Source organism: Chelmon rostratus, chromosome 11 (assembly GCF_017976325.1).
Source record: "Chelmon rostratus isolate fCheRos1 chromosome 11, fCheRos1.pri, whole genome shotgun sequence".
Lineage (NCBI taxonomy): Eukaryota > Metazoa > Chordata > Actinopteri > Chaetodontiformes > Chaetodontidae > Chelmon > Chelmon rostratus.
In genome coordinates this window covers 20303877-20324823 of record NC_055668.1, presented here as the reverse complement: position 1 = coordinate 20324823, position 20947 = coordinate 20303877, and the positions used below count along the sequence as shown (strand labels likewise).

Sequence of the window (20947 nt, the reverse complement as noted above, 5' to 3'; positions counted from 1 at the left end):
TCTGCCTTCACGAGTTCTCCTCCCGAAACCTGCGCGAGGCGGCCACCGGAGCGCGAGGCGATTCCCCCCCTCTCCCCTCCACTTCAGTCAACATGGCTACAGTTGTAACCTCGACCAGATTCACAGACGAATATCAGCTGTACGAGGAACTCGGAAAGTAAGCGACCGCCAGTCACCTCCGCTGCTGCTGCTCTTGTTGCATTCAGCCTGTGTGCGCTTGTGCGTGCGTGTGTGTGTGTGTGTTTGCACGTTTTTCTCCTCCGTGCTGCCGCTGCCATTGTGCGCGTTTACCTCTGTTGACAAGGCAGGAGAGGGGCTGTCAAAAAAGAAATCAAAAATAACAGCGGAGGCTGGTAGAGCCACCGAAGCTGTGGGCAGGTTCATGTTAGCGCTGCAGAGGCTTCTGTTTAATCCTGAACGCGTGTTTAAAGGTGCATCACCATTAAATGCTCGCTTTGTAGCCCAAAAGGTGCGAAACAGCCGCTCGCAGGACCAACTTGTTTGTCCGTTTATCTGCAGGTCGCACGCGTCGAGAACTGCCGCTGCCTGGTGGCATCCTCGGGCTCCTGTTCAGTCATGCAGCTCTTGTTTGTGTGCATTTCTGAGCAGACTGCAGGGCTACTGTATATGTCATGTCAAAAAAAAGAGCCTTTGCTGCAAGCAAGGCTGTGTAGGTTCCACATTTTGGCCCTGCGCTCCCCCTCCTGCGTTCAGGATTAAAACATGAGAGGACACACAGGTTACAGTGCGCTGCCTGGCCACAAAGCCACTTTGTAACATCTAATCTCTGCGTGTAGCTAATAGAGCTGCTCCACCTACCAGTGAGTTTAAAGGAGGCATCTGTGCAGAGAGGGGACACAGTTAAATGTTAGTTGTACCTTTCAGTGGCTTCCTACTCATGTTTTTTCCTGTGAGCTAATGAGAAGCCCTCTCCCTCCCCTGTCATGCACTGGTATCCAGGACCTCTCCTCACACCTCACACACAGAATATCAGACTGTATTAAATATGCATGTGACTTCCTTTCCCCTTTCTGTAGGTGTGTGTGATTAATGCATGCCCTTAGCGCGTGACACGTTGAGCGCCCAGCCGTGCAGAGAGTTTTGTTGTGTTTGAAGTGTCATCAGGCTTATCGATTTCTTCTGCTCCAGGGGTGCCTTCTCGGTCGTTCGCCGGTGCGTCAAGAAGTCCACGGGCCAGGAGTATGCTGCCAAGATTATTAACACAAAAAAGCTCTCAGCCAGAGGTAAGTGCAGCCGATGCCCATTTGTGTCGCTCAGCATTACATTCAGCGTGAATTTATGCAAACTGAAAGCTGACAACAGTCGGCTGCCGTAGCTGCTCAGCGAAGTCAGTTCAGCTGCAGGTTTGTTAGTTTATTTCCTTAAGAGCAGCGATCCAGGCGCTCTGCTCTGTCCTTGTCAGCAGAGATTCCTGAAAAGCTGGAGGCCACTTGGCAGAGCCGGGCTGCTGCGGTTTAAGTCGTACAGCGGGGTTCAGTGGGCTTTGGCAGTTGTCTGCAACCATTTTTGGTTTGTTATGGTTACAGACGGTCTCTCGCAAATGGTCGCATGTGCACCAGCTTGACCTTCAGCCTAAAATACCCTCAACTCTGACAGCAGCTCATAGGATGAGATGAAGGAATGTTCTGGTTTACAACAGCTTGGGTCTTATTTGACTGTGGTTTGTTTTGGTTGTGGAAAAAAAGCTGCACTTATGCAGTCAGTTGCTGAAATCTTAGAAAGCGGCAACATCGCCGCCGTGAGAAACGACCCTGCAGGTGAGCCGAACTTGCAGAATGACTTCCTGGTTCAGCTTTGACCTGCACGCAGGTTTCTTAAGCTCCGTGTTTGTATTATCGTTCAAGTGACAGAGCTAAGCATTCATTTTTCTGAAGGATGAATGACCATTTTTGAAAACCACAGGTTGTTTGCAGCTGTTTTCAAGGTATTTCAAGAACCCTTAAACCCACCATCTGAAAGATGAATGTTCAGTCCACCGAGAAAAATGGAAATGCCATCCCCTCAACAAGCAACATAAAAGCTGTTAATGTGTATGACAGTATGAAATAATGTTAAGTAATTCTAAAGCAGAGAAAACTGATAATAAAACTTTAATTTGGGTTGAAATAAAGTGAGAATTGAACATCTCTCGTCACCATCTTTGTTTCGAATAAGATATCGTCACAGCCTGTAAAAAGGCATGCAGTGGACTGAACATGTTTTTAATGGACAGAAGATGGACAGAAAAGTCTGTAAATACCTTGAAATCAGTGGTAGACGCTGCTAAATTAGTTTTTTTTCTAATCAAAAGCAACAGCTTTGAACAGATGCTTCGTTCTGTGACTCAAATGTAACGAGTTGGGTTAACTGTTCCAGTACAATGAGGGGTTACAGGAGTCAGGGTCAGCGAAAGGCAAAAATAAAGTTTGACTGAATTCAAACTAACATGAAATTTGTGCTGTTGTCAGCCCACTAGCCACGTTAGCCCCGGGCACTTCATGCTTTTCTCCTGTCCGGCCTGCTTTTTCAGCACGTGTGTGAACGCCATCAGATGCTTCACACGAGTGACGAGCTGAACAGCGTTTTACACAGTCGGCGAACAGCCAGGAGCGAACAGCCGGCCCGCTGCGCATGTGCAGTGACCATTTTGAATTTGAACAGATCATCAGTTATTTAATATTTCCCATTTAATATTTGAATAAAGAGTGAGAGTCCTGTCAGACATTTCAGCTGCTCACGCTTCTGTTTTTATCTCTAAATGAAGTGGTTCAGCTAATCGAGATAAACTTGTCTGATCATCCAGCTGCTCCTGTGTCTCGAGCTGTTGGATTCTGTTGTAGTGACGCTGTCGTGTTCCCAGATCTCGGCAGTTACTCATTGTATTGTTACTGTAACTGTTAGGAAAGAAAGCCAAACTGCGAAATAAGACCCAGGCTGTAACCACCTGAATTTATCCTTTAAGTCTGTGTGGTCAGTTCAGAATTATGATGTTTGCAGCTGCTGACAGCCTGTGTGTGTGTGTGTGTGTGTGTGAGTGCGTACGCAGCAGCAGCTTAACACATGTTGAAATACCACCTGTGATTCAGTATTTGTGGCAGATTTGTTGTCATAGTCATCAGTCTGCCTGTGCGTGTCACAGCATTCCTTCTGCCGTGTAGCTGAATCCAAACATTTGTGTCTGTTGATCATTTTGGATGTCACGTTCGTTTGGTGTTTGCACATGCGTTGCATTGATCTGTCACTGTATTGCTTCCTGTCTTGGTGTGCGAACGTGTCGCTGACTGTGTGTCGGCTGCATATTTGTCCAAGTCGGCGTCAGAGCAGGCCACCAAAGGTTGAGCGATGGTATGAATAGCAGATCAGGGCCGGTTCTGGACTGATTGGGCTGCTCTTTTCCCTGGGGATGCGGGCTGAATTGCTCTCCCCCCCCTCTCTCCCTCTATCCCTCTTCTATCTCTGTAATTTTTTGTCCTTTTATGTTGTTTTCTCCCTTCCCCTCCCTCCCTTCTCTGTAAACAAAGACCGATGTTAGGAAAGATCTTAAAAACCCTTCTCACCAGGCGATTTGATCGTGTGCGTGTGCATGCATGCATGCGTGCATGTGTATGTGTGCGTGTATTGTGTGGAGGGCTGTGTTGGCAGTGGTCTGGAGCTAGTAACCCGGCAACAGCAGGGGTGACACTCTTCATCCCATAGGCTGTCTGGCAGAGAGGCTGCATTCTGTGTGTGTGTGTGTGTCGTGGTCACAGTTATCACACACACACACAGACACACAACGATGACTGCTCTTTTCACACTTCAAGCACAAACACAGTTGCACGCATTTTCTCTCACTTACCAATACTTAACGGTTTCACACTTAACGCGTACGAGGCCTGACTGTATGCAGTTTCACATTGTGAAATACACTCACATTCGCCTCTCCTCCAGTGCGCAGTGCCCTTAACCAGAGCTCAAACATGCTGGTGCTGCCAGTGTGTCTTTTACAAACACAAGAAACATGATCTTCTGCCTCAACCACACACACACACACACACACACACACACCAAGCCTGTGGAACTAAAAGAAAGGTGAGGAGACACTGGGACGGGCGCCGTTGTGTTAAAGAATAATTCATGTTTATTACATTTTCATAGTTGCGGTCATGCTAACCAACGCTTTAGCTTTGACCCACCATACTTTCCGTAGTTTTGCACATGCATAGTTTTCTTTAGTCCACAGTATGTTACCAAGTCACAGAGCTAGACATACGATCCGATCATCAGTTTACTTCAGCCCAGTGTCTGAGCAGCGGTGCAGCGCTATTTGAATTTTATCAAGTTGCAAAAAGATGGATTTCTAATTGTGACGTGCTGCCCTCTGGCCGATTTCACCAAATTTGCACCCGCGATTTGCAATATTTTCTCTCATTATTTTGACAGCTTTCACTAATCGAAACAACAGCTTGCGACCCGTGTATGTGCGTGTAAAATGGGCCCCAGATCAGTTATCACAAAGCCAACATATGATATGGATGCGATGATCGATCAGTTTTTGCCGCCTGCTGAGCTATATCAAACCAATCACCAATGACACACTTTGTCTCGTCATCCATTCAGTTGGTCTTTGCTGTGTTATGTAGCGTGTAGCGGAGGTGCTGACTGTTTAAGGCAGGCATGTCCAAACTATTCCATAAAGGGCCGTGTGGCTGCAGGTTTTCGTTCCAACCAAGGAGGAGCACACCAGGCCAACCAATCAACATCAAGGGATCTCTTAGTTATCAGCTGAAAAGTGAGATCAGCTGATTAAATGAGTCCAGTCTGGTGCGCTCCTCCTTGGTTGGAACGAAAACCTGCAGCCACACGGCCCTTTATGGAATAGTTTGGACATGGCTGGTTTAAGGCAAGGTTGGTTTTACCTTCAGATAAAGTGGGTTTGGTAATCTGGTTCAACTCAAATCATCTGATCGCTTGTTTCTTGTCAGACATCTTTGAAGTGATGTTGCCACGTTCCCAAATCTCAGCTGTCAATTACTTTTAGTACATTGTTATCATAAGTGGTTGAAATGATGGCCAAAAACACACGAAAATGATCACGATTTGTAACACGACCGTAATCAAAACCACGTCGTCACTCACAGCATCGGTGGATTAGGTGGTCTCCATGCACGCACCAGCATTAATGCGTCAGGGCTGCCCAACGCGCACACACATAGTCCTGCTACCAGCAGCACTGCAGCAGCTGGAGGTTCACTGCTTTGCTCTTAAGCACCTTTTTTGTACAGTTGCACACATAATGTACATGTTTGGTCTGATTTCTGCTTGTGTGCTCCTTGTTAGTGTTTGCAAACAATGAACGCACAGTATATATTGGCTTTGGTGGTTTGATGTCAGGGGATCTTTGGAGTATTGCTTGTACTGACGAGGCATGTGCGTGCGTGCGTAGGCGGGATTAAGCCCTATTCTGTGTGGCTCAGGGAGGGCGCATTGGCTGGCGGTGAGGTCAGCGATTATGGCTCGGCCGTGTGGCGTCACATGCATGCGCACATTCGCTCAAGTGGATACTCACACACACGCACACGTGGTCTGTCACTTCCACTGACATTCACACACGTGTGTATCCACACGGACACACACTGTTAATAACACAATTCATTTACTTACTGTTGTTATTTGAGTTTTATTTGGCTAAGAGGTATTCCACTATGGATGGACATTTTGCCATTAATGAGCCATGATGATATTTTTATTTCTAAGCCAACTCAGTTTAGAACTTCTTGAAAAAAATATTCTTCAGAAAAAGTAAAGGTCATTTTTAATGGTTATAGGTTTCAGTGTCTTAAAAGAAAAGCATACAAAACTGTCCCGATCATGCACAAACAAACAGTGAAATGTTAAACCAACGGTACACACACTGTAAATCTTGATTTTGTATTATTCCAGCCAAAGTTTAGCATATACTGTACTTATAATTTTTATTTTGTTTATATTGAAAAACTGATCAATCCTTATTTCAAGAAACAGTTCGATATTTTTGGATTCATTCACATATCTGTCAGTTAAATATAAGGCTACAATCCTGCAGCTGGTTAACTTAGCTTAGCATAAAGACTGGAAACGGGAAAACAGCTAGTCTGAGGTAACAAAGGGGGAGGGTTATTTCTTGGACGATCACGGTAACTTCCTGTGTCGTTCAGTCTCTGCAGGTTGCTTGGCAACTGCTCAAGGCCTAGAAATAATCCGGCACATAAACCCCCGCAAAACAGCAAATTGCTGTTTTTATACTTCAAATGCCGGCTGCCCAGATGTATAAATGTTCCCGCGGTCCCAGAAGACTGACAGCTACTGTAATACTGTATTTCACTGCTGAGTCCAGCATCAGTTTACAGAAGGAGATAGTGACAATTATTGTTAGCCTGAGGCGGCAGTGACGGCATGATAAAAACCGTGGGAAGCAGAAGTTAAGAAGGGAAGTGTGCTCAGTTTAAGTTGCTCTTACTTTGGTGGTGGAGGGCTCTCACATGCTTTCGTGCACGTCCTGATGAGAAAGAGAGTGTTCTCCTCTCCGTGGCTTTTGTGATGAGCCATGACTTCTATACATCTCGTGTAGAGGCTTGAATCCACTTTGTGCAAAGATAAAGTACCAGACGTCAGTGGTTAGATTTTAAGGAAACAATAAAAGGAAGTTTGAGAGATATTTTCATATCTCTTTTCTGACAGCAGGTTCATGACAGTAGCTCATCTCTCTGTGTGAAAGCCAAACCTTGCATATCTACGTGAATTTAAGCAAGGCGGCGTTTGCTTTTGCTCTCCCAGCTCTCGTCTGCAACTTTCCGCTTATGGAGCTCACTGTCATCGTCACCAATGATCTGCTTTTGCTGCATCCACTGATGACGTTAAACATGTTACTGTAAATGAAACAAAGCATACCAGCGACAGCAACACTTAGTTGCATGCACGTATTTTGGCTGTGAGCAACAGCAGCTTGCTACAGCCGAAAACGACACAGTCAGATCAGTGAGACTGAAACAAAACGGTGAAGTCGTGGTCCACACAGCTTAACAATGAGCTGAAACTCATTATGAAGCTCTGTAAAGCCGAGGAGAGCTGCAGACCCAGGTGATTTTTTATATATGTCACTACGAGTGATCCCTTGTAATACACCTCATACCGCTGTACCTTTTAATATGAAGATTAGACATGGGACACTAACCCCAAACCACCATCTTTTTTGTCATGTGTTAGGAAATGCGTGTGCGAATCTTTCATCTCCACTATAATCAAGCATTCAGTAAGAAAAGTGTGTGAGGCCAGTGATCAGTTACAACAAAAACCTGTTAATATCCAACTTTTATTGATTTGTCACCATCATTCATGAAATTCTGAACTGTGGCGTGTGACAGAGCACACAAACTCAATATGTGTCGGAGAAGTTCAATCATCAGGGAATGTTTCAACTCACATGATGTGAGAAAATGTACACAGTCATCAAGCTGATGGAAAATGTTCCAGCATTGTTGCTAATTGGCACTTGTCCCAGTCAATGTAAACACATTAACCAAACATTACAGTAGGTTATTTTTAACTGTTGGAGCATCCAAAACTCAGCTCTTCCTCTGTGACAACAGCACCATGTGGGTAAAAGTAAGTTTTCATTGCAGGATTCAATCTGTACATCTGACTCTTTGTTTTTAGCTGTGAGACACTGTGAGCCAGTGATTAGACATGTCCTTTGGGACTCCAAAAATGCAAGGTGATGAAGGCATGTTGCTACAGGTACCCGGAAGAAGATAAGATACAATATAGGAGGGCTGGTTTTATTCATGTGTTCATGAGTAACACTGCAGGTTTTACAACTCTGGAAACATCTCACGATGACAATCGTCTCATCGTCCGTCCATAGGTGAGAGGTAGACAGTAGAATTGGGTCGTTCACTTTCTGAACTTTCTACTAGGAACGAGCATTTGCATGTATTTGATTGACTAATGTAGTCCAGTTCTAGATGACACTGCATTGTATTGCTGCAAAAGTTGAGCCTGGTTCAACTTTTTTGGTGTGGCCATCGTCATCAACCTGGTGAATTCATGGAAATGAAAAGAGAAGCACTTATTTAGGGCTGCAGCTGAGATTAATTGTTTGCTTTGTAAGATGTCATAAAATAATATCAATCAGAATCTTCCAGAGCCCGAGGTGACATTTTTTTTGTCTGACTAACAAACCAAAACTCCAAATATTGAATATTCTATCATGGGAGACCAGGAAAACCAGCAAATACTCACATTTAACATGCTGGAATTGTTGCACTTTCGCTTTAAAAATGACTTAAATGATTTATTGATCCCAATCAATGGCAAATCCCAAACTGGCAATTAAAATTCTGTTGATCGACTAATTGTTTCATCCCAAAATTCATTTACAGTGGTTCCTGACCATCAGTGGCCACCATATCTTTAATAAATTTGCTGGGCTTTACACAAGTGCTCAGTCTAATACCTGGGTCGTTTTTGATAATGTTACTTAGAGCTGGAAGGTTTGGCGATTAGTCTACAAAAATTGCCTATTTTGTTAATCAGTTAATGGTTTCAGTCATTTTTCAAGCAAAAATACCAAAAAGTTTCCATTTCAAGCTTCTCATGTGTGAGTATTTGCTGCTTTTCTCAGCAGTTAATTGAGTTCAGACACAGTGTTGAATGTAGGTCACCCACGTTTTGGCTGCGCTCTGAGCCCAACACACAACTACTGTAGTCTAGTGCGTAAAACGGAAGAAAATACACTTGAAGCGTAAAAATATGCTTTGGGTTGCGTTCACCTGCGTGTCGCGTGGAGAAGCGCGAGCTGGTACGCGGCCCGCGTAAACAGCTGGATTGATTAAAATGAAAGTGTGCCTGTTCAGTCTCGGTCAGACGAGCGTGAGACGCACAACTGAAGAACGCGGCTGAAACGCTTCCTGTGCAGACGCCGTAACCCTCAAATTAAACGCTGCTGACGGTGTGATCCAGCTCGACGGTGTTTCATCTTATTTTTAGCTACAATTATGTGTCACGTATTGTGTCGGACTGTGAAGAGAGTGTATTTTTACCCTGTTATTAGGTAAGGCCTTGTGATGTCAGCGAAGCGGAGAGAGGGAGGGGGAGAGGCTGGCGGCACTCGTCCCGCTGTTGAATTATTGAGGTGCAAGGCTGCTCTGCTCTCACTGAACATGGACAAGAGCTGACGAGTGGACCCTCACACTTGCTTCCTCTCTTCGTCCAATTTTCTTTCATGTGTCTCATTTCTCCCCCCACCGCCACTCCCTTTCCTTTATTTTGTCTCTTTCTCTCTTTTGCCCTATCTTCCTCCCTCTTTCTAGTCATCTCCTCCCCTCGCCGCTCTCTGCAAGGCTGCCACATCACAGGCCATGCAGGCAGACGACGCGTGCATGTGTGTGTGTGTGTTTTCAGGCTTTTGGTGGGCTTCAAGTGCACTCGCTGGAGGCTGATTGGCGGAGGGCAGATAAACGTAGCATCGCTGCGCAGTGAATTTTTAATGGGACCAACTGTGAATATTTGATGAGGGGGAGAGAGTGAGAGAGTCACATATGGAAAGCGAAAGATGGAGATATGGAAAGAGAGTGAGACAGTCAGGGTTATATGCTCCGAAGCAGAAATAGTGCATTGTAACACATGTGTGGTGTAAGTCTTCCCACAGCATGCAAACCTTCCCCTTTTCTTATCAAGGCCTCGAAACAACACTGTGTGTGTGTGTGTGTGTGTGTGTGTGTTTCCAGGACTCTCCTCCTGCCATATTCATCTTGCCCTCTTTTTCCCTCTTATCTGCTCATCATTATCCCGCCTGTCCGAAGCATATGGCATCATGTAGGAGCCAACTCGAATAAAATTTTCATTTGCCATACAGTGCTGGACCAGGACAGGGGAAGCTGATTGAGACTGTAAATAATAAAACATGCCCACGACAGTTTCCAAAGCCATATTCACATTTCTCGTTTTGTCTGGCCAACCATCCACACCACCAGCATGTTCAGTGTAATGTCATATATAATACTGTTCACGTTCGAGGAGCTTGAACCAGTAAATGTAGACATGCAGATTAATTTCATGTCTTTTCAGTTAAGTTATAGTAAAAACAGGGAGAATAATTCATCACCAATTGCTTGTTTTGTTCAACCAACAATCCAAACCCCCAGTGTTATAAGATTAAATAATCAAATCTGCATATTTGAGGAGTTAGAACCAGCAACTGTTAATAAAGTACTGACATGATTTGTTTTCTGTCAGTCAGCTAATCATTTTAGCAAGACAACGTTGATGTTCTGCTTCTTCCTGTTTCGTTTGATCCAGTATTTTATGACATTTTGCCTTTATTCAATAGTTCAAAGTAAAGACACACACCTGGTCTCCAGACAGAATCTGAGCAGTGACATTCAAATTAGTCGGTCTGCATCTTGAACCATCTTGTGATTAGGCGTTCGGCAACTATTGTTGGAATTGATAAATTGTTTCAGTCATTTTTCAAGCAAAAAAGTTTAAGCATCTTAGAGTTGCTGCTAGTAAACCACCAAGTTTCTTTCAAAGGAAAGGCTGCCTGCAGACACATTGGATTACATTACATTAGAGGATCTCAGGTGTCTGTGCGCGTGTGTCTGTCTGTGTGTGTTGTCAGTTGCTGTCATGTCAGTGTGTGTGTGTGAGTCAAACGTGGGGTCTTGTCTGCATGTCTTGAAGAAGGTCCTTGTCTGAAAGCTTTCCTCACATAACGTCGCACAGACTGGAGTGTGCAGATGCTTATATTGTTATTTCTGTTGTGTTCTGGCTCCAGCACCTTGAATAAACCTACACACACACACACACACACACACACACACACACACACACACACACACACACACACCAGACTCATATGTAGTTGTGTACATGTGTGCAGCAGTTACACTTTACAGGAAAGTTGCTGTGTTCTAAGTCCAGAGGTTTTTATTGAGATTATTTATTGCGACAGTTGGAAGATTGAAAAGGCAATAAAACAGGGTACACACATGGGAGAGCCATCCAGTAATAGTGTGTGTGTGTGTGTGTGTGTGTGTGTGTCTGCCTGTGTGTGACAATGACATGGCATCGAGCTGGCGATGCTCTCACCTGGGCTGACTGCCTGCAACTTTTACTCTTGCTTTTCTTTACCTTTCTACCTCTTTGCCTCGTTAAGTTTTTACCTTATCATGTTTCATACAAATTCACTGCATCCCGACTGAGCTACACGTAAAGCTAATCTTTTTTATCCCCCCCATAAAATGCCAGCTAAGAGGGTAGTTTTCATAGCTAATCAGTTTGGTACTCTTCAAACAAACTCTGGCGTCGGTTCATTTGGGCTGGTGTGAAAGCTTCGTCAAACTCTATTATGGACTAAACAACTGGACTGAGGCTGCTAGAAAAAACGAAGCACAGGCGTTTTCTAACCTGTCGTTCGTATGTTCTGGTCCGAATGAGTTGATGAGTTGGTGAACTTGGAACGTTGTTTCCTTGGTTCACTTTTTTTTGACGCAGAAAAAGATCGAAGCAAAGCAAAATGCAGCATTACAAACCACCTGAGAACATTCACCCATTGGTCAGGGAGCTAGAAAGCACCAACGGCAAATATAATGTACTACATTGCTCTAGTCTAGGTCCAACCTTGATTCATCCTCTGGCTAGTTGTTAGCTGCTTTTAAAATTGCTCATCTGCATCCCACTGTGCGGAAAGCACACCTGGCTATGGTGGCTGTTTTGCTCAAACTTGCAGCATAGGCCTAGTAGTTGGATCGGATCGAGGTTGGATCACATTCCCCTCACTAACTGGCAAATGCATCAAACACCTGCTTTCCTTATTAATTATTAATTAAAATTAAACACAAATAAAAACACACTTCATACAAAACTCACCAAAACTGTCTTAGTTGGTCTTTCCACTGTTCTGCCACCAACTCTGCTCTTTGGTCGAGTCGGTGCTCACTCGCTCTTTGGAGACAGACCATTAAATTAGCAAAATAAAATAACAAAAATCTCCATTGACCAACCTTTGAAAGCACCTTAAAAGAAGGAGGTAACCAAGGAATTAAGATAGGAAGTGAAAGAAGGGGTTAAGTAAGGAACTAAAGAGGTAAGGAAAGGAGGAGGGAAGGAAGGAAGGAAATTGGGAAGTTCTTCGGGCATGCCGGCAGGAAATGTGCTCCTGCTCACACACTCAATGTCATGCTGTCAATCGAGCAGCGTGTCTCCATGGTAACAGCTAGTTTACATACATCCTGTTCTTCACACCTGACAGCCAGGATTTCATAGAGTTGGTCACCATATTCGCTGGGTGTCATGTACAATGAATAATAACACGCTGCAGCCGGAGTCGCCGTGTAAATCTGAGGTCGCTCAGCCTGAGGAAACCCATTCAGAACCCCCGGCTGTCAATCACACAAGCTGATGTTTTCCAGGAAATGTGTCTGAAAAATGCGACTTTTTGTTTGCTTTGATTTTTTGGCCTTTAATCTGACAGCAGCCACTAAGGTAAAATATATTTCCACATCAGGGATTCAATTCACAGAATCACTGGCGGAGTGAAATGTGTGTGTTTTGTGATTTCATGGTTGGTGGTGAGAGTAGTAGTGGGAGAAAGTAAAGAGGGTCTCTCAGGCCTCTGCTGGTGTTAGTTGTGTCATTTTTAGGTGAGCTGCAGTATGTTGTGTTTATGCTGACAGAGCTGTGTGTGGTCTCATAACTGCCTCAGATGATGTCACTTGAGTCAGCATCAGTTGTGGCTGAAGACTACAAGTTGAAGGGAGATGTGTGGAGTTAAAAAGAAATGAGCTCACCAGATCTAGTTAGCCCGCTCCTCGTCTCTTCTTGAGGCCGAGGCCACATTCGCCACTATTAGCATAACGCACCTGAATCTCTAACCAAAACGAGTTGCATTGTGGGTCAAGTAGGCACCAAAGAAGAAAAATGCTTGGAATTAAAAAGGCTGTTTCTGCTGTGACTGTGTCTGCTGCATCAATCTTTAGCCTTTGTTAAAACTGTCAGTGGACTACTTTTCTAAGAACAAGTCATACTTTATGGAACTTAAACCTCAAGGGATTGTGTTACATACATTTTTTAATTGTATAATGTCATAAAAAGAGCTGCATGCTGTCACTCTAAGGCTTTTTCAAAAAGTCAAGCTCCAACGAATACGGACTACAGCACAGTTCATTCTATTTAGTCCAAACGCATACTGTAGATAAATCTTGCTGTGTCATTGGTGAAGGCCTTTTTATGAGTTTCTGTCCAGGATCCTGAGGATGAATGTGTGGCCAACAGTAGGCAGCCGGGTGAGGTTGCCGTAGACATAGCTGCTGCATACAAAGTCGGCAAACACCTTTATCTTTGTTGGCAGTTTGGTCGTTTTCCCTGTAGAACCACATACCGTACAGGACTGAGATGCACATTTCAGAAATGATCACTGCTGGTCAAAAAACCGAACAGTTTCACAAGTTTGAAAGTGCGGGAAAACTGAAGTGAAAGCCTGAAAGCTGCTTGTTGCTGCTCGCGGCTTTAATTGAGGCCCATTGACCTGCTTCCTTCTGTTGGGTGCAAAAAGGGCTTTAACCCAGAATCGCTGCTTGAGGCTGTCTTTTATTTTGATGCCAAAGTAGACGTCATAGTTATGAGGTACATATTTTCAAACACTGCTCTTTATGATCCCTCTCTTGCTCTCGTTTCACTCAGTAATCTTGTTATTTGTCCAGGCTGCAGACAGTCCAGTCTGCAACATGTCACTTTGCATATCTCATCATTTTATGGGTGTATGCTTTTGACTGTTCATTTTACAAGATGCAAACACGTGTAACATAACCAAAACCAGAAACCACACCAACATCTCAGTTCGGCTCTAAATGAAGAAGCTCAAACACACACACGCACACGTAACATAGTGATCTGCGTAAATGTTTGTTCACCTTTTGTTGTCATTATCTACGTTTACACTAATGTTTCTTTGCACAAGGCTGCTATTTTCCCAAGAGGAGGATGTTTGACCAGCCACACACAAATGCACGCCTATGGTCGATCACACACACACACACACACACACACACACACACACACCATTTATTGTTCTCTCTTTTCTGTGCAATGCTTTGTCAGTTACGTCTGTTTAATAGTAGTTTCACCTTAACAATAGACACCTGCCTGCAGGCTCTTGGCTAAGTTAAAATGGTTTGATAATCCCTGCTCAAAGCTGCTCTGCAGCTCTAACAACAGTTTGTAGTATTCCACTAAATTTGTTCAATGGAGTTGGCATCATTTGGATGGAGTGTGTACTCCTGTTGACTGGCACGCCACCAACATAGTTGGTGCATTTGTGTCTGCTTCCAGGGTTACAATCAAAACAGCCTTTCATAATAAAAGCCTCCTCACAGTAATGCTATTCAGCGCCTGCTGCCTTGACACACTTTCGTGTTGGTGTGGGCGATGTAGGTTTTGTGAAGGCGTAAGTGGAATAAGGCACAATCTCCTCTTGATCACCAGTGAATTTTAATTACAAAATGAGCTGCCACAGTAGCAGGGGAGTTTGATACCAGCACTTCTTCCAGTGATCCACAAATGGGATCATTTAAGATGAAAAGATGGTAACTTTCATAATATAATTTGACATTTAGGTTGGTATATATTTAATTAATTCAATACTTTCAGCTGAGAGATGTGTAGGAGTGGTGAGTTGGCTGTGTTTATTAGTCTAATAAACAAACAAAATAAACTCACAAAATGTCAAGAAAGTAAACATATTTTCCTTATCAGACAATATAATACAACTCTACAGCTTCTGAGTTGAAGTTTCTTTCTTTAACTGAACGAAGTCTAGCTTCATTGCCTTGTTAAAGCAAGTTCAAACCTGACAGCAGCAAAATAAAACTGAGTGGTTAGTCTTTCCACTGTTCCATCACCAACTCTGGTTTGGCCAAATAAACCCTTTAACCCTTAGATATGAAAATATTCTGGCCCGGCATACTGTTTTCTTTGGATTACTGGATTAGCTTGCTGGATGCATGCTGAGCAGCAGCCTTCACTCGCTCTTTGGAGGCAAATGACAAAAATTGTCCCCCTAACCAAAAACGTTCTGAGCAATAATTCTCAATGAAAATATGAATCAGGAATGATTATATCAATCACTGGCAAGTGGCCATTATATACTGTATATGTAAGCAGAATAATCCATTCCAACCTGCCCACCCTCCTCAGAGGAAAGTCTGATTACAGCACACACGGCTCATTGCTTACACAAAGAGTTGTGAGCCTGGATTCTGTCAAGTCAAGCCCATACATCATCTCTGCACATACAACAAACTGGACTTGTTCCACAAGCTCCAAAATAAATACCGAACATCATGACGTTTGCTTGATAGGGATAGTAGAACGATCCCGGCAAATGTAACGTAACGTCATTATTTGCCTTTGAGGAGGAGCCGAGCTCAGCTGTCAGATATGATGCACGTCAGCTGTCACTCTGAACTCAGCTCACTTCATGTTTTACCAAAAGGACTGGCAGTCTCAGCACACTGTGGAGGTCATTGTCCCTTCTCTCAGGGAGTAAGAGATAAGACTGTGTGTGCGCGTGTGTGCGTGTGCGTGCATGCGTGTGTGCGAGCGATCAACTCTCAGAGCTGGTCATTGTCAGGGTTGAAGCATGTCTCCCTGGAACAGCCGCTCATCAGTGATTAGTTATCAGCAAGCGAGGCTGCACTCTAACACATCAAGGCTGGGAACCAGAGACGGCCAGTGTTATTTATGTGCTGGAATAAAGGTGCCAATATTTGCCTCCAGATCTATTTTTAGTACTAATTTGGGTGTCATCATCACACAGCTACCTAACAGTCCTCCAGCCAATAGCTTGCCCCAACTGCAAAATTTACATGCAGCTGTCATACCTTAAATTCTCCAGTGAAAGTTGGTATTCAAATATTGCTAGCACAAAAAAAAAACACATAAGGGAGATGGAAATATCTCTACTCAGATGGTTTACATGGTAAATTAAACATAATGCACACAGCACCAACTTATCATTGCACTCTTATAACATCATCGGACTCATGATGGACAGCTGAACAAAAACAGGATCAAAATCGATGCAGCAGAACCAGATATATCAGCGTTTTTTTTCCATGCATTTTTTAAAAGCTGCCTCCTACATTACCCACAACTTGCAGCACAATACAACAAGCAGTTCAGCTGTAAATACAAGGGCCATTAGTTGTTAAATGCTAGTGGCTAATGTAGCCATGAACCGTTTGTTTCAAGCAGAGATGAAGAGCAGCCAAAAATCATCCGCTTTTTTGTAAATATTGAGCAGTTAACATGTAATTTGCAGCTCCCAAATCACCATGTGCTATAATTCAGGCTGCTCTGGAAAGATTTAAGACTCAAACCATGTGAGCACTGATATGAGCAGGAAGTGTCTGAAATTGTGTTCACACTCTCTCATCCTAATGATTTCTGCACAGTCGCCCATTTAAACAAGCAACATGCTCACAGCTCGCACAGCTCTAACGCTAATAAGCTTTCAAATGTACTTAATGACATGTGGCACGGTGAGCTGGCAGAGCAGTTGTGATAAATCTAATTTACCTTTAATCTCATGTTGTATTTGCTCAGCCTCGCTGCAGTGTGGCGGAGGAAAAACGGGAAGAAAAACAGGAGTTTTGGCCGATGTAAGAAACCTCAGCTGGCTGCTCTTTGTATTTAGACGAGTTGGCGCTCGCGTGGATGATGTGATGTCACCGTTTTCACTTCCACTGGGGGAAAGACGGTCAAACTTTTACGTGCTGGACAGCTTTCTGCTCGGATCCATCATTTTAAAAGAGCAGTCAAACTAAGAGCATTAGTTCGGGGTCACTGGACAAAAATGATGAGATGATGATGCAGCACTAATGCTCAGGATTTTCTCAGTTCAAATTTAATGAAAAATGGGGGTTAAAAATGGATTCTGCACAATACCTGAATACATTTATGAGAAATAGTTGTTCCCTCTTTGGTGGGGGGTGTTGGTCCAAACAGGGTTATTTTCTTTTCCTTTTGGGTGGATTGCTATAAAAACTGATAAAGGACAAATCTTCATGCTCCTCTTTTCATCTAGTGCTACCAGAAGGCTGTAACCTCTTCTTGTCCAACACTTTAGGTCACTTAAGTTTACATCTAAATGAATTACCATCAGCCTCAGCTGTTTGGGGCTGAGAAAGCTGATTTTATTGTCTGCACAGACAATGTTTGGTCAACTTCTAAGACTTAGACTGGCATGAAAGTCTCTAGTGGAAGCATAAGTGCAAAAAAAGAGCAACTGTATTAGAAAATATCTATATATAAAATATATAATAACTATGACTCCGAAAGTGAATTTTGGGACAAACATCCAGTCACTGAGCTTATGTCCTGTTGTGTGAGCTGCTAACATTGAGCTGAAGCTGAAGATTGTACTTTGTATAAACTTGATCAAACATTTAAGCTTCAATTTGTTCAGTTTTGGATTCTGGGTCAAAATGTGGATTTATTCAGCAGCCATGATGCAGTGTTTTATTCCCAGTGTCAACAACACTTTGAATTAGTGAAATCTCAGAGTCGTGACTTTGACTGGTTTCTTCTGCACAGTCACAGAGGCTGAAGCTCATCAGTGCTGTTGTATTTTCAACCATCTACCCTGCGAAACTGATGGGAAACATGATTTCTCAGAAACCTCAGAACCCTTGATGAGGGCCATTGGGAATTCACAGTGGGTTTATAGTGAAGGCCTCAGTATCAGAGGATGCGTTAGACTTTCTCGTCATTTTAAAGAACAGGGTCGTAAAACTTCCATCGTAATCTATTATTCAACATTTTCATTTATATTTTTTAATGATGATGAGTCATTGATTTTCAAAAACAACTCGATCACAATAACATTTAATGAACTGAACAAACAGGCACCGAGTGTGCGGTCATTTTTTATGTCAACACCACACAAAGCAGATGAATGATTTATTGTTTTCCACAGTGACAGCGGAGGCCACTGAAGCTTTAAAACACTGCACGGTACTAAAATGCTGTGGCCAGTGTGCCTAAACAGGCAAATATGAATGATGCAGTTACAGAATTAGACAATTAAAATATGAACAAACCATTTACGAGAAACTAAATCAAACTTAGTCGACCTGCTGTGGCCTTGCCTGAACTCAAACCTTCATCCTGGTCCACATGGACTTAAGCTGGGTGCTCACAATGAGCGTAATCAAACACAACCGTGGCCTATAAAATGTGACATGCGGATGTTTAGCATGTTATAGCAGAGTGTGTCTGTGTGTGTGTAGATGGTGAGTCACCACCTGAGAAGATGATGTGTGTTGTCACATGTTAGTTCCCTCTGTGTGTGTGTGTGTGATTTGAAACAGGGTGGTGGTGATGTTTGATGACTGTTGAAGGTCGTAGTCCAGACAAAGACGTAGGTCCACAGAAAGAGAGAGAAAAAAAGAAAAGTCCAGTGAACACACACGGCAGAGGGGGTAACAGACTTGCTGTCAGAGAGATGGAGGTGAGGAGGAAACCGCGGAGGTTGCTATGGCCTCACTTTTGTCGTCACTACCAGCACTGATGTTAAGTTAACGACAGCAAGACAGTGTGTGCCCAAGAAGGGAAGCAAACACTGTAAATCTGTAAATTTTAAAGTGGATAGAAAATGTATTATTATTATCACTATTAGGTGTAATATTTAGGGGTATAGTATATACATAATGTATTTTAGGGCTGTAACAAATAAGCAATGATGTGATTGAATAATAATAACTCAAATATTAGTCTATGAGATGTGAAAAACTATGAAGTGATTAGCCCATCAATGGAATATTAATGATTTAATAATCCATTAGTTGTTAAAGTCAGTTCTCAAGCAAAAATGGCATTGTTTGATTGTTTCAATATGGACTCTTGGTCAAACTAGCAAAGCTAAACAAAGCTATTTGAAGGTACTACTTTGTATTCTGGGCAATTATGGTGTTCATTTCAGCATTTTCTTTTTTTTTTTCACAGACCAAATAACTTATCAGTTAATTGAGAAATAATGGGCAAATTGATCGATGCTGAAAATAATCTGGTGAAGAACAGTAGCCCACAGTAATCCAAGCACCAAAATCTACTATTTACATTCATATAAAACCAAGTAAAGCAGCAGATTCTCACATTTGAGAAGCTGAAACCGGAGAACATTGACTCCAGAGACCACCTTTCACGTTTTTTGTGGCCACTGAAGGGTGAGACGAGGGGTGTTCAATTGGTTGCCATCTGCAACCTCACCACTAAATGCCACTAAATTGTACACACTGGCACTTTAAATACCCCTAATTAGCAAACAGGCTGTTGGTCAGAGATACTAAGAGACATACAATAAAACCATGGAAATGATTTTGATATTTCTATTTTCCCCTCAGAAAATAATAACCTTGAAGTGTAGGAACGCCTGACAGATTAGTTATGTGGCCCGCCTGGATCGTTGGTGAAACAGCCCCTTCCTGCCCTGTCTTGTGTACTCCAGCATGTGTCTTGATTATCCCATAACAGCATTGACATTACCCATGTTAGCAGAGGTCAGCGGTAAATCCACAGTGTGTGTGCTGGTGTAAGCAGGCCTGTTAAGCCTGTTGCCGTTCGCTACGATGTTGAGATCTGTTAACGGTAAACACGTCAACCCTGCAGAGAAGAATGAGACCCGCCGCTCATCACAGCTGAGGCCATTAATTTAAGGATCTGTGTGTCGCTTATGATGTGTAATGTTCAAACCCGGCCACACCAGAAAGTGGTAGTGCAAAATTTGTTGCAAAATCATTGGTCGTATGAGGCTTAGTGACGTAATGACTACCCACAGGGCGAGTTGGGGAACTTCTGTAGCTGGCGAGCTAACCGCCAACACGCTCTTTGTTGTTTCTGCACGTTGTTTACTCCATCATGGCATTTTGCTGTCAGGATTTTTTATCATTTCACTCAACTGAGGAAAAAACGTGTGAAGTTTTAACTTCTTAACTGAACTTTTTGTGACCAAGAGCATGTTAGCAACTCTTTGCTAATGGATGTAAAATGAAATGAAATGAAAAATGGAAAAGCAGTAAATCCTCACATTTGAGAAGATTTGGCAATCAAATGTTTGGCTTTTGTTGCTTAGAAAAGGACGAGTTGGTTTTGATGGAAAATTTCGATGTTTAAAATGCTGGTGTGACCGGACCGTTAATCACTTGTCACCCTGCTTTGTCTTCTGCTATTTGCCACTTCTTCATGATGAAAAACGTTGGTGACATTATTAAATAAACTGGACTAATCAGCAGTCTTGGACCACATAATTAGAAGACAAAGAGGGGTGGATGACAGGAAGTGATTAGAGAGGGACACTGGGTGGGGGAGTTGGGGGGTCAGGAGGGTGTTGCCATGGCAGGAGAGGGAAGGTGTCACAACAGAGGAGAGTGAACGTATAGAGATCCAGAGTGAGACGATGTGGACAAAGATCATTTAAATGAATTTGCTGTGGATCCATCGTCCGTCAACGTATGTTTCAAGACGACATGCCGTCTGTAACGGGGCAGGAGCAACAAGATTACTTGTTAATCTTTGCTCAATGACTTAAATCTTTCATTACTCTAACAGGTACAGGATGAGCCCTACTTTTTTTTTTTTTTTTGTGGTTCAGCCACAAAGGTCACTGAGTGAACAAGGTCGAATCAGGACGTAACATACCAGTTGGTGTTTTTCCTGGACAACTGATGCTGAGAAAGACCTGCAGGTGCAAGCTGTTAGTCCATCAAATCTACTGCATATATTATCCTAATGTATTCCTGTTTCTCATTATCTGCAAGCAATGACCTCCTCCTGATCTTTAAATCTTTAAAGTAATTTGGTCTTTCGAATTGCTAGAATAATGAAAATATGTGCAGAGTAATTTCATCCTTTGAAAGACATTAAATGAACG

The 20947-nt window shown here is 43.1% G+C and overlaps 1 protein-coding gene across 4 annotated transcripts in view; it reads left to right on the top strand.

Moving 5' to 3' along the window:
- Positions 1-20947, top strand: part of camk2g2 (calcium/calmodulin-dependent protein kinase (CaM kinase) II gamma 2) — a 70387-nt gene continuing 49440 nt past the window's right edge. For all 4 annotated transcript variants that reach the window (XM_041947285.1, XM_041947284.1, XM_041947283.1 and 1 more), the window contains exons 1-2: positions 1-157; positions 1150-1244. In XM_041947285.1, the coding sequence (XP_041803219.1) occupies positions 93-157; positions 1150-1244 (160 nt within the window). In that variant the 5' untranslated portion in view covers positions 1-92. The remainder of the gene's footprint in view (positions 158-1149; positions 1245-20947) is intronic.